The following is a 12896-nucleotide window of genomic DNA, read 5'->3' on the forward strand; positions in this document are numbered from 1 at the left end:
CATTGGACTTCATGACACGCGATCAGGTTCTGACACACGCTTTTCTCACGCCATCAAGTGGTGAGATCTAGCCCCTGCAGAAAGAACGTATTTCATAATGCAACATGAAGTCCTTTGAATTTCATTGCTGATTGAAATAAAATACTGCAACTTCGTGTCTTTTAAAATGCACGAATACGTTTATTTCACTTTGAATTTAATGATATTTTCAATATTTGTGACAACGTATGCAGGGATTTTGTGCAAAAATTAAAAGTTGGTTAGAGCGGCATGATGGACTCGTGGTTAAAAATCCAAGATCTTGGCTCCAATGGTCCATTGGTGTGAATGTGAATAATTGCTTGTCTATTATGTGCCATGTGACTGGCTTACGACCAGTCCAAGGTTCATCCCGCTTCTCACCCAAAAATTGCTGTGGCCCAAATGAGGCTAATCCATCCATCAATCCATTTTCAGAACCGTTTTATCCTCACAAGGGTCGCGTGGGGTGCTGGAGCTTATTCAAGCTGTCTTCAGGCAGTAGGTGGGGGACACCCTGAACCGGTTGCCAGCCAATCACAGGGCACACAGAGACGAACAACCATCCGCGCTCACGCTCACACCCAGGGACAATTTAGAGTCTTTGATCAGCCTGCCATGCATGTTTTTGGAATGTGGGAGGAAACCGGAGTAACACCCACACAGGCACGGGGAGAAGATGCAAACTCCACAAAGGAAGGCCGGAGCTGGAATCGAACCCGGTACCTCTGCACTGTGAAGTCGACGCGCTAACCACTGGCCCATCGGGCCACCCTAATGAGGATAAGTGGTGTAAAAAAATGAATGTATGAAAAAATATGCTAATATTTAAAATACAAATGACTCAGCAATTGCTTACTTGTATAATTTAACTGTAAAGTTGCTTATTAAAAATGCAATCAGAAATCACGACTGAATTTGTGTATTTACCAAAAAGCTCTGGAAGAAATTAAGGGAACTCAAAATGTCTAATTCTAATTTTGACAATGCCTCACAACTCTGAGGATTGTTTGACAACACTCAATCCCGCACAGCCAAGTCAGTGGATTTGTGAATGGATGACAACCAGATAAGCAGACCCTGCCGTGGCTAGTCCAAGACTGAAGAAGATTGATGATCAAAAGCCATCCAACAAAGCCGAGCTGTTTGAATGTTTGCAGTATAGGAGTGGCATCCAGTCATCCGAGAGCGATGTGAAAGACGGGTGGGGTACATACTAAGGTGTGACTTCAACTCTGAACAGATACACCAGAGGTAGGCTTTTATGGTGTTTAATGATGAATAAGAAGTTTCCTTTGCATTATTTCATATCTGAAAGGGCCGTGAATTGTTTCCATTACTTTGACTATTTGTCAATTTCTCCAAATAAATGCTGTGAATGATAATCATTTTTATTTGGAATTTGGGTGTAATGTTATCAGTAGACTGTAGAATAAAAAAAATATATTAATTTTTACCAAAACATATACAGGTACCTATAAATAGTATGCCCATAGAAACTGATAATTTTGCAGTGGACTTTACAATAGTCATGGGCAAACTTCTTGGCCTAGATTTTATTTTTAAAATGGAAAAATTAGCCAGGTCGTTCATGAATAGGATAAAAGAAAATATGAATCTAAAATGTAAAATGTAGAGTTTATTTTACTCGTATTGGATGGATAAATCTCATGCTTTCAGTTTGTTTTTAATTCAGTTGCAATCAATTATTTATAAAAATAAAAATAAACATTGATCATTGTACAGATATATGTATTTTTATGTCACTAATATGCAACAAATTATTGAATGGGATTCATTTAAAAAAAAACAAAAATGACACAGGAATACTGGCAATGTAAATGCTGGTTTAATGGGCCGGTTTAAAAAACAAAGTGGGCTGTATGTGTGCCCAGGCCATACTTTGCCCATTGCGATTATTCAACGATCATCAGGAAAGTTGACATGAAGTAAATGTGCTACTTTGTGAAAATAAGTCAAAAGAGGGCAACGCCACATGGCCCCTTCAGACCCTCACACCAGAATTTGATTTGAAGACACGCCTCTTAACCCTATTGTCACCATGGCAATGGCGGCACCTGCTCCTGATTGGGCGGCTCCGCATCAAGCACTCACCCCACTGGGCTTCAAATATAACATTTCCACCCTGTGTCAGTCTGTCCTCTTGTCTGCGTCCTGCACCCAAAGGGAGAATTATATTTTGTGACCCGGAGCCACAACTTTAACTCCACCATGGTTGAGCAATTTGTTGGAACCTGGAAGCTCACTGCCAGTGAGAATTTTGATGAATACATGAAGGCTATTGGTAAGGATAACACTTCACTTTAGCATAGTTAGATCATGAGTTTGCTGTAAAGTGGTGCTAACTGAAGCAAATTTTGCATGGCACGGAGGTGTGGGCTTTGCCACCCGGCAGGTGGGCAACATGGCTAAGCCCAACCTTGTGATCAACGTGGATGATGCGGGCCTGATCACAATGAGGTCCGAGAGCACTTTCAAGACCAAAGAAATTCAATTCAAACTCGATGAGGAATTTGATGAGAACACGGCAGATGATCGAAACACCAAGGTGGGTTTTTAATGAATGCACTTTCTCAAAACGGTCATTTTGCATGCAATTAAAGCAAGTTCCGCCTGCAGACCATCATCACTTTTGAGAATGGCAAACTTGTGCAAAAACAGACGTGGGATGGCAAGTCTACAACACTAGAACGAGAGATTCAAGATGGCAAGCTGACAGCTGTAAGTTGCTGACCGCTATGGCAATATGCAACATTTGATTTTTCTTTAAAATGCCCCCCCCCCTTTAATTACAACTATGTGAATCTTGTCTCCACAGAAATGCATCATGGGTGATGTTGTTGCAATGAGGACCTATGAGAAGGAGGCTTGAGTTCACTTGCATCAATCAATGTATGTTGAACTATAAAGGACATTTTGTAAAAGGAAAATTTACAATAAAATCGAAGAATTCAGTGTGGGTTCTACACATTTCTTTGACTAATTATTTTATATTGTGGCAAAAATTTTTCCCTCAAAGTCAAGGGAGCCACTGCTTCTCCCCACCTTAAAAAAAAAAAATCACAACAAAGCTGAAGGGCGGGGGGGGGCTTCAATTTTTAAAAAGAAAACCACAAATTGTCACATTACAACATGCACAATTGGGTCAGCAAATCACAGACTAATTCTATGACCATGTGAACAGTCTTTTTAAGAATTAAGTGTTAAGGCTTCTTTTGTGCTTAACAGGAATTTAGGGTTCAACATCTGATCTGTATTTAAGACTTCAGACTTTGTACTAAAGAGGACTTTGTGTGTCATTGACGAGTAAGTCGCATTGGTTGCTCTGAAGTCTGAGAACTGAACAGGCAGATTAAAAAAAAAAAAGTTTCTTGACAAAGGTCTTTTGTTCGAGCAAGGACACATTTCCTAATATCAGTGTCGACTCTTATGCCTGGGTGGTGGTGCGGCCAAATCCATTCAGGTCAAAGCGTTGACCCCTCACTTGCTAGTCCAATTGTCTTGGATGCACAGACTGGAAATAAAGCAAGTGCACTTGTCCTAATTAAGCCTCTTTGAGGCAGTGGACTCCTGGTGTGCCAGACTTGATGACAAGGGAACATAATAGCTTCTAAATACATTTTTTTAGTCAATAAAAGCCCTTGACATCTCAAAATCAATCTTAATTCCAATGAGGTTTTTTCTTTTTTTTTTTTTATATGTGTAGGACAGTTATGATAAAGTGTGTCCCCAGTTTGTTTAATCCATCACACAGAGCCTATTGCATATTTGTCAGTTTTCCCCTAAAACTGGTTAAGTATTTTTAAAATATTCAATCTAGTTTTTTATTGATAGATCCATCCATCCATTATCTAAGCCGCTTGTCCCAGCTGTCGTTGGGCAGATGGCGGGGTACACATCGACAAACATCCATTCACACTCAAAATCACACTTAGGGTCAATTCCGAGTGTTCAATTAACATACCGTGCATTTTTTGGGAATGTGGGAGGAACCCAGATTACCTGGAGAAAGCCCATGCAGGCAAGGGCAGAACATGCAAACTCTATACAGGAAGGCTGGAGCCCGGAATCCAACCCTGGACCTCTGCACTGTGAGGTGGACGTGCTAACCAGTTAATCACTGTGCCGCCCGTATGTAAAATACAGTGCGCACACACACACACACACACACACACACACACACACACACACACACACACACACACACACACACACAGAGAGAGAGAGAGAATTAGATTTTTAAAAGACAATTATGCATTTATCTTGTTACACCTTTTTAATTAAATAATTCAGACATCTTATTTACAATGGAATTTATTTTTCGTCTACCTTGTACATGAACGACTTTGTCCATCTGTCCGTTTCAAAAAACTGATAACATTTTCTGAAATGTAATTGAACTAATGCGTTGGACAATTTGGCCTGTACCATTTCTTTTCAAGAGTGAGAACGTGTGCGGCATCGCGTGTGCGTTTTAATCAATATCGAGTTTGTCTTAATTCTATATATTGTATAAAAACACAATTTGTTTAAAAGTAAATTTTAAAAAACAGTTGACGTGACTACTCCGTCAAATCCTAGTTTTAAAAAACCCCTCCGGACTCGTGTAATATTTAGGGTGACGTAGACGTTGCGTCATTTGTCCAACATGGCGGACATGGAAAACACAAACATGGACACCGATAAGAAGAAAGCTTCTAATGCGCATAAACGCCGCGTAGGAGAAGATCCACACCGAAAGGAGACACCCAAAGACGAGAAAGATATACCTGAAAGTTGCACCACCGCGGAGTATTGCGAGAAGTTACAGGCATGGATGTGCCAGTACTCCACCGGCTTTGTGACTTGGCAGAGCTGGCTGGCGGCGTCAGCAGCCATGTCCTATCCGTGTGTTCTACAGTCGGTCAACGGGACGTCGACGGCGCGTCTCGATCCCAACGCTCAGTACTTCGGTGTCCCCTTGTCGCTCAACGCGGCCGCCTCCGGCTCCCCGAGTAGCCGAGGAGGTGAAGTTGCGGGCGGGGCTGCAGTGCCCACTCAGCCGCAGCAGCTGCCACAGGAGAATGGAAACGCGCGCAGGCCAGGTAAATAGAAGAAAATCAATGCATTACAACATGCTGCAATGTCATTAAGCTATGCAGTCACCGTCTAAGTGTCCTGCAATAGAATTACCCACGATTCCCGAAAGCTTCTGTGCTGACCCAGGCTTCTGATCCATTCTCCAGGTCGAGAGTACACCATCCCCTCACCTCTCCAAAGACTTCTTGCTGAAATTGTGGACTTCTTCATTCTGTTTTTCATCAAAGCGACCATTATCATCAGTATTATGCACCTGAGTGGAATCAAGTCCGTTCATGCAGTGTTGCTTGAGGCTTGTTTGTAATCCCTAATAGCCTCTCTTGCTTTTTCTCTCTTTAAGGGATGTGTCCAAGTTCGCAATGCATTTTATCATCGACGAAATAGATGAGGAAACGTCAATGGAGGAGTTGCAGAAAATGATGCTGGTTGCTCTTGTATACCCAATATTAGTGTGCTTTTATGAGGTAAGGAGTGTCACTTGATACAATACAGGAAGTGTTTTGAGTAATTAGCAATTGTCATGCAAGTAAATATACAAAAAAAAACACTACATAATATTAAGACCTGAAAACAATCAACATTTTTTTCAGGGGAAGATGTTTTAGGAAATGGGAATTTGTGTTTCACCCATGTGTAACACAGCTCTAGAACTTTTTTTTTTTTTTTTTTTTAGTTGTTACTGTGATGGCTTAGAGGACATCATGCGTCATGTTTTGTAATTCCAAAACTGTCTGACCTCATGATCATTCATCTTGAAATGTTCCACTGTATTTCTTTGACATTATTTGAAGAATAAAACAGTGGCTGTGTCCAAATTCGTAGTTTACATCTTCCAAAGGCCGAATTTGACAGAATTTCCAGCGCGACACGATCGCACGCCGGTCCCCAAATTCACACGCCCTTCTGGCCTTTGTGTCAATGGAGACAGGTTTTGAGCGAAGGCTACTTCGAAGCGTGCTTTCATTGCCTACACTTCCCCACCCCATTTCGACGCTGCTCTTCTTCTATGGTCGGCCTGTTCAAATTTACCACTGTTTATGTAGTTCACAGAAGCTACATGAGGACGAGCCTTCGGAGGACCCAGCATGTGAAGGGTCCTTCGAAGGACGCAGTCTATGAATTTGGACAGGCAGTGTTTGGTAAATATGATATTTTTACTTGTTGTAAGTCGACAGCCGTATTTGTCTGTCCCTTTTTTTCCCCCCTCTGAGCTGCAAGGCAATCAACCACTGACGTGTATCTGCAGATTGTGTGTATTTGGGGAGCTGGAGGAGCCACCCCAGGAAAATTCCTCATTGGACTTCGAGTTGTGACATGTGACTCATCAGTTCTGGTTCAGCCCAACCGGGTCCTCGTGGTGCCGGCAACTGACGTGTCTCTGTCCGCGTGAGTGGAACCATGCTGCCCTTAAAATAAAAAAATGTTCATTGTAACTCCCACAAAACATTTGGATATTTTTTTTTACTAATCCGACAACATCACTCTTAAAACATAAATTGCTGACAAAACCTCTCTAATGATGCTTTTTTTTTTTCCTCCCCCATCTATCTTGACAGATCAACTGTGCGAGCCCTGAGCAAGAACTTTTCAATCGCTTTCTTCTTCCCAGCTTTTGTCACGCTTCTGTTCTTCCAGCACAACAGGACTGTGTACGACATGGTCGCTGGCACCATTGTTGTCAAGCGCTCCAGGGTCAGATGACCCAGACGAGCATCGCCGCCACCTGCAGAGCGCACCGCGTCAAGTGTTTGACACTAAATATGAGCAGAACTTATTTCTGGTTCATGTGCACCAGGGCTCCATAATGAGGACGGAGAGGGTCTTTTGGATCGCCGAGCCGCAACCTGCACTTGGTTTGTGTCTGACCAAACGGCTGCATGGGTCTCTGTGCCAAGTTCACGTCTCTTTTTCAAATATGACGGGGGGTGATATCTGCCTTTTTTTTAATACTATTTTAGATCCGGGGTGAGTGTTTGTTCACGCTATATTTCAGTTCGCAATCTATTTATTTGTAGCACGCTAGCCTCAGTGTCAGTGAAATAATAATTTGAAACATGGGGCCTCTTGGTTTATTGTTTCAGGTGCTCAAGTACTTCTGTTTTTCAAAGGCACAATCAGTGTTTTGAAACTTGGACTCTTCCTCATCTTGCCACATTCTGGCAATCCGCATGATTTTATGAGACATACCGTAAGCTATTGGAAGACAATTGTAAAACTCTTGTGATTGAATTGGACTACAGTATAGCCTCTAAGGCAGGGGTCCCCAACCTTTTTTGCCCCACGGACCGGTTTATGTCAGACAATATTTTCAGGGACCGGCATTTAAGGTGTGGCGGAAATAATACAACAAAATAATATGGTATGAGCTCCATGGAAACTGTGGTGTTTTCGAAATATAATAATAAACACAAGGAGCGTCTAATCTGGCCGCAACACTCTCTCTGATCCGCTAAGGTAATGTGTAATGCCTTCAAAATACGATAAAACGCAAATTCAAAGTGCATGAAAATGACGACTCACCACAGCCCCGAGCTTGATTTTCTGCAACCAGACGGTCCCATCTCGGGGTAATGGGAGACAATGACACCTCAAGTGTGTGTTTTATGTCCAGTCTACTTCGTAATTTTGTTTTAGTCGCGGTTGCTGCAGAAAACCCCCTCCTCACACAGGTAGCATGTCGGAAATAGCAACAGTGCTACTGTGGCGATCTCAGAATATTCAGCCATAACTTTAATCCAGTTGTCTCGAACGTACTTTTAAGGCCGCCGTCATTTGCGCTCTCCAGCAGTTTTATTACTCATTTTGCGAGCTCTGGCGTTTTGTTTTTAGCGTAATCGGTCACGTGACGGAGAAGCGTGGCTTGACGTGTGTCAAGCGTGACACAGACGGATGTAACGGAGAATCCAGTAATTTTTCAAAATAAAACGTCGTTCGTATTCCGAAATAAATAAAACGAAATTATGGCAAGTTCTTTCTGTGCGGCCCGGTACCAAATGCCCTGCGGACCGGCGGCTGGGGACCCCTGCTCTAAGGCACATGTGTCAAACTCAAGGCCGGGGACCAGATCTGGCCCGCCACATCATTTTATGTGGCCCATGAAAGCGAATTGTGTCCGTTTACTTCATTTTTCTTGTTAAAATATAAAAGTTTCAAATTGTTTTTGCTTTTAAAAATGTTGAGATATTGCATGCATTTAATTTTTTTTTACCAAATTCCCCCTTTAAAAATAGGTGTAATATGTGAACAGAAAGCTTTTAAGGCATTTGCTTTCAAAAGTAGTTAGTCATCAATTTGTTGTGTATATGTAATATGAGGCTATCATACATTTATTTGGGTTCACAGTCATAGCAGCCCTTCAAGGAAACCATAACTTCTGTGGCCTGTGACAAAAATCTGTTCTGACACCCGGGCTATAAGGTCATACGCAATCTGTTTAGGAATGCAGTGAACATGTGGTTGAGGAACTAATAGAAATAATTTGTACCAAGGCCAAACTGTTGCATCATAAAATCTTTATCAAGTATACAGGCAAAGCTCTAAGCTACATTTTCACAACGATCATGCAAGTGTTAAAGGAAGTGAACCACTCCTAATATTTAAATGTAACAAAAGTGAGTCTTTCGTGACCAAGAATAACGTAAAGTCAGAATAATTCACGTAAGCTTTTCTATTTGTAGCTTTCTTTCAAAAAAAAAAAAAAAAAAAGTGGCAAAAGACAGAAACCATTGTTAAAGGTAAAATAAAACCTTCTCTTTGTTTCAAGTGACAATATGGCACTGGAGTCTTACTGCTTTGAATGTGAGTCTGCTTACTTGGTGTAAATGCCATGAGGTCATGGCAGAAGTGATTTGCAACTTTCAAGGAATATTTTTTTTCTAATCACCGAATTGCATGACCTCGGTGACACTTGACTTTTGCGGTTCCAACCTGAAGCCCAGCGGTCTGGTCTGCTAACACTTTTTTGACAAAAAAAAAAAAAAAAAAAATCCCACAAACTTCGCATGAGACGAGAGCAGGCTCAAACACAAGTACTGTCGGGATCTTTTGTTCAAATGACCACAAGGTGCATAATTAACAACGCCATTTTGTTGTATCGTCTCTGATAATTCTTTGGCTCAACAGATGCAACATAATTGGCACAAATGTTATTTAACCGAAATAAACAATTGCTTTTTGATCAAATCTGTCTCCAGTTCTGGCTATGTAGCGCTTAAAACATTTTGTCTGGCAGTCTGTTGACTTGTTTTTATAAAAAAAAAATATGTGCTGAAAAACTATTCATAGTATTGTCAGGGTTCATAGTACCGTATTGTCCTGCCGCGCATTTGCCAATGACTGCATCTTTCACTGACATTGTTTTGACACAACCCCTCGATGTGAAATAACTCTAGTGAGGAGCGGAACAAGTGGTGGGCTGATAAAATTGCCACGCGTGCTGCTCCGCGTGAATTTTGTACGTTGACATGTCGTGTAGGCCCCATCCAGAGAGAGACGATGTGCAGGAGCGAGATTTCTGAGAAAGGACCAACTCATTGCTTCAATTTATGACAGACCTTTGTGTTAAATGACCTCATTGTGCAATAAATCTCTCCATGGGTTAAGCAAGTGCCATCGCTCTCCATTAGCTACAACCAATCATTTATGTCAACTGCTATGAGAATCGACCTTGTGTTTGTAAATTGAAGTCATAACGTCGTCGCAGTTATCCCAACAGTAACCGGATAAATCCACAGAGCAGTAAATGGCTGTTGTAATCATACTTGTTCTTCTAAATCCATCACCAACGGTGTCATTGAAATTGGGACCTTTGCTTCTAAACCAGAATTGATAGCAGCCGAGGACAGTACTTTTCCCAACATACAGCCCGGCCAAGCTATTGTGAATGAACTCATTTCTGGGCTTGTGAATAAATAAGTGTTATCGTGACATGAATAAGCACATTTTCGCTCAGCGCTGCTGCTGTTACAAAAATAAATACGAGGCAAGCACAAAACCCTTCATGAGTGATGTACAATCATGAGGTTCCCATGCGAGCGTGGGTATTCAATCACCTTTTGGACTTCTCCTGCTTTTAGTTCTCTATTTAGTATTATGATGATATGGACCAAAACTGTTGTCTTGACAACTAGGGAGGACTGATTTGGACACCGTTGCTTGGTCTGGTGTGCATTTGCTGCAAATAAATCATGCGTAGACAAGGAAAAATAGGCTTGACATTTGATATCTATTGTACTTTTTTTTACAAATGAATTCTTTAAAATGATGATGTATATGTCAGTTTTTATTTCACATACTGCCCTTATTGCATTTTATCAATTTGAAAATGCAATGTGTTTGTCATGAAGAAAAAGTAGTCCACTCCAGTGTTTCAGTTGTACTCAGTGCTGCCCTCTGCTGCTGCTATGCGATAGTGAATCTGCCGCAGTGGGGAGGGGGAGTGGGCAAGTTTCAGTAGGGTCACCGAGGTCATTTAACTGATGGTTGGATTCCTCATATGAACCCAACCTGTCAGATCACATGACGCAGCATGTAAATCAATCTGTTACAAACATGCTGAGAATGTCACATTGGTTTTATTCCGAGAGGCGCCTGGGCTTTTCACATGCAGATGAGGCCAATGATTTACACCCTGAGTTGCGTTTGGCATTTTCCAGATACTTTTGGTTCCCCGTGATTCTGTTACTCCACCCCCACAAATCACTCCCGCCCGGCACTGCCTAAACTATGTTGTGGAGACGTGCGTAAGCAGTGACTTTCTATTTTGAGCTGAATGAAAAGAAGTCTTGGCACTCAGACTGAGCCGAAGAGAAACCTGTTTAGTACTGATGATTTTCGCTTTCAGTATCAACATAAGAAACTAATTGTGGTTCATTGTCATCTATTGTTGGAAAAGATGTCTTGACTATCAAATATTCCTAAAACAAACATTCAGTTACTAAGGCACCGATTGTTTAAAATTCCTTATGAGGTCATTTTAGCCCATTTCTGCAGTCACTGTCTATGTTGTTTTAATTTCATCCAGACACTTCTTCAACTGTGACTTTGAACAATTTTGATTAAATAACATCCTGAGCCTAAAATAAAAAAATGTTTCCAAACTTGTTTCCGGGTATAAAAGGATAAACATCCTCCAGGACAATGAACGGCCAGTGTTATGGGCATTTGTTCATAACCATTTCCTGCAATGGAGAAATGAAGTGCCCGGAGCTTTTAAAGTGATTCAGTAAACTGAAATGCCTTTTTTTTAGTACTTTTTTTCTCAGTATTAAAAACAGCAGTATCAATTACACACATTTAAAGCAACAGTGATGAATATAGTTTCTTTCCATTTCCTCTTCTTGTGAAATATGATTTGCTTTTTAGCCACTGTGGTGAAGGCAAAGTCCTTTATCAACGAACAACAATTTAGCTCATTTCTAACAAAAGTTAAATGAGTTAGACTTTGTGTGTAGTTAGCATAGGTGTCAGTTGGAACATTTTTGGGTAATTTGAAGACAATACGTGAATATATTGCATATTTTTGCCCGGTTTAATATGAACTCACCTTGTAGCCAAATTGTGTAATATCTAAGATTTAACTAACTTTACTTTGAAGGACGTGTCAGACTGGTATTGCCAGACTTTAAAGAAGTCAAGCTAATTCATGTGCTGTACAGGACATGCACTGTCTGCTAAAATACAATTCTGGATTTCTTAAAGTTCATATAATAACTGTCCACACCTGAAAATAGGGATGCTAGTATTGGCGTGCATGCTAACGCACATTGTCCTGACGTGCCCCGGCTGGTCCACCAACATAGACCAAAATAGGTGATTTAAGGACACCACGAGGGGATGGTCATTTTCTAATCGTATCAAATTTTTGTTTTCCAATCGTGTAGAATTATAAAAGCAGTTAATTCATGTTGTTCCTTTAATTCGCAGCACTAACACCAGTGCCCATCTTCTTACCCTGAGGCACAATGGCGATCGGGTTGAGATGTAATATTTCCAAATAGCTAAAATGAGGTCATCCTCCCTGTGGATTGCTGATTTTGTACTGTGGCCATGAACTAATTCACAGGCTCCTCAATAGGCTCTTTCAGCGTGTCATGCTCCTCGCCATTGAGCCGCGGCCACGTTGCTAGCCGTCTTTCTTAATGTGGACTGGAGACTGTGGAGCGGCCTTGTTGCCATGGCAGCAAGCACTTTCACATTCTCCCCGCATAGCGTTGGGGCGTTCGTGCTGCTACTTCCGAACCGGTGCCCAGCCACAGCCGGAGGAAGGTCTGCTCTCAGACAGGACCTGCGCGCCAGGGTGGTTTTACCTCCTACTCTGCTAGCACATGTTCCCATAATGCTGCCACCCACTCACTATTCTCCATTCTCTATTTTACTAATGCAAAGGATTTCCCCACCGTGCCCCACCTCTACTGGTAGGATAGAATAGAACAGAGTCAAGCTTCAGTTCTATTGTTGCATGTCATGAATTATTGTGTTTTTATTTTTTTATTTATTTTTTGGGTGAAAGACACTGTTACCTCAAAGTATTCCTCTGGGATATTTATTTGTAAGATGACTTACTGCCTTGTAATATGTCTTGTACTCAAAATTCACCATTGCAAAGTAGATATTTGTTCGAAGCTGTATCGTTTCTATTTCCTGAATTGAATAAGAACTAGCTTTAATTGAACTTGAGTCAACGCATTCATTCTCTTCCGCTTAAACCGAGGTCAGGTCGCAGGGGCATCAGTTTAAACTAGGAAGCCCTGACTTCCTTCTCCCCGGCCACATCGTCC

At 41.4% G+C, this 12896-nt stretch overlaps 2 protein-coding genes and 1 long non-coding RNA gene across 3 annotated transcripts; 2 read left to right on the forward strand and 1 right to left on the reverse strand.

Annotated features, from left to right (window-relative positions):
* Positions 1 to 1848: 1848 nt before the first annotated feature.
* Positions 1849 to 4919, reverse strand: LOC109518051 (uncharacterized). The gene is made up of 2 exons (XR_002168648.1): positions 4809 to 4919; positions 1849 to 2193 (listed from the first exon to the last, which is right to left on the reverse strand). It is a non-coding gene; the product is annotated as an uncharacterized LOC109518051 (long non-coding RNA).
* Positions 2151 to 3005, forward strand: fabp4b (fatty acid binding protein 4b). The gene is made up of 4 exons (XM_019873661.1): positions 2151 to 2323; positions 2412 to 2587; positions 2659 to 2760; positions 2858 to 3005. Exons 1-4 carry the CDS (start codon positions 2251 to 2253, stop codon positions 2909 to 2911), a joined length of 405 nt encoding a protein of 134 aa, XP_019729220.1. The 5' UTR covers positions 2151 to 2250; the 3' UTR covers positions 2912 to 3005.
* Positions 4705 to 7175, forward strand: LOC109518049 (protein FAM8A1). Its single transcript, XM_019873660.1, has 5 exons — positions 4705 to 5123; positions 5265 to 5385; positions 5459 to 5582; positions 6365 to 6504; positions 6675 to 7175. Exons 1-5 carry the CDS (start codon positions 4712 to 4714, stop codon positions 6817 to 6819), a joined length of 942 nt encoding a protein of 313 aa, XP_019729219.1. The 5' UTR covers positions 4705 to 4711; the 3' UTR covers positions 6820 to 7175.
* Positions 7176 to 12896: the final 5721 nt, after the last annotated feature.

The sequence above is a fragment of the Hippocampus comes genome, unplaced genomic scaffold (genome assembly GCF_001891065.2).
Source record: "Hippocampus comes isolate QL1 unplaced genomic scaffold, H_comes_QL1_v1.1 scaffold383, whole genome shotgun sequence".
Lineage (NCBI taxonomy): Eukaryota > Metazoa > Chordata > Actinopteri > Syngnathiformes > Syngnathidae > Hippocampus > Hippocampus comes.

What these genes read in the sequence shown, in the direction of transcription:
- LOC109518049 (XM_019873660.1), top strand. Translation starts at nt 4,712, where the DNA reads ATGGACACCGATAAGAAGAAAGCTTCTAATGCGCATAAACGCCGCGTA. An exon ending in TATTAGTGTGCTTTTATGAG is followed by an intron (nt 5,583 to 6,364) that starts GTAAGGAGTGTC and finishes GTGTATCTGCAG; the next exon opens with ATTGTGTGTATTTGGGGAGC. An exon ending in ACTGACGTGTCTCTGTCCGC is followed by an intron (nt 6,505 to 6,674) that starts GTGAGTGGAACC and finishes CTATCTTGACAG; the next exon opens with ATCAACTGTGCGAGCCCTGA.
- fabp4b (XM_019873661.1), top strand. Translation starts at nt 2,251, where the DNA reads ATGGTTGAGCAATTTGTTGGAACCTGGAAGCTCACTGCCAGTGAGAAT. An exon ending in CAGATGATCGAAACACCAAG is followed by an intron (nt 2,588 to 2,658) that starts GTGGGTTTTTAA and finishes TTCCGCCTGCAG; the next exon opens with ACCATCATCACTTTTGAGAA. An exon ending in AAGATGGCAAGCTGACAGCT is followed by an intron (nt 2,761 to 2,857) that starts GTAAGTTGCTGA and finishes TTGTCTCCACAG; the next exon opens with AAATGCATCATGGGTGATGT.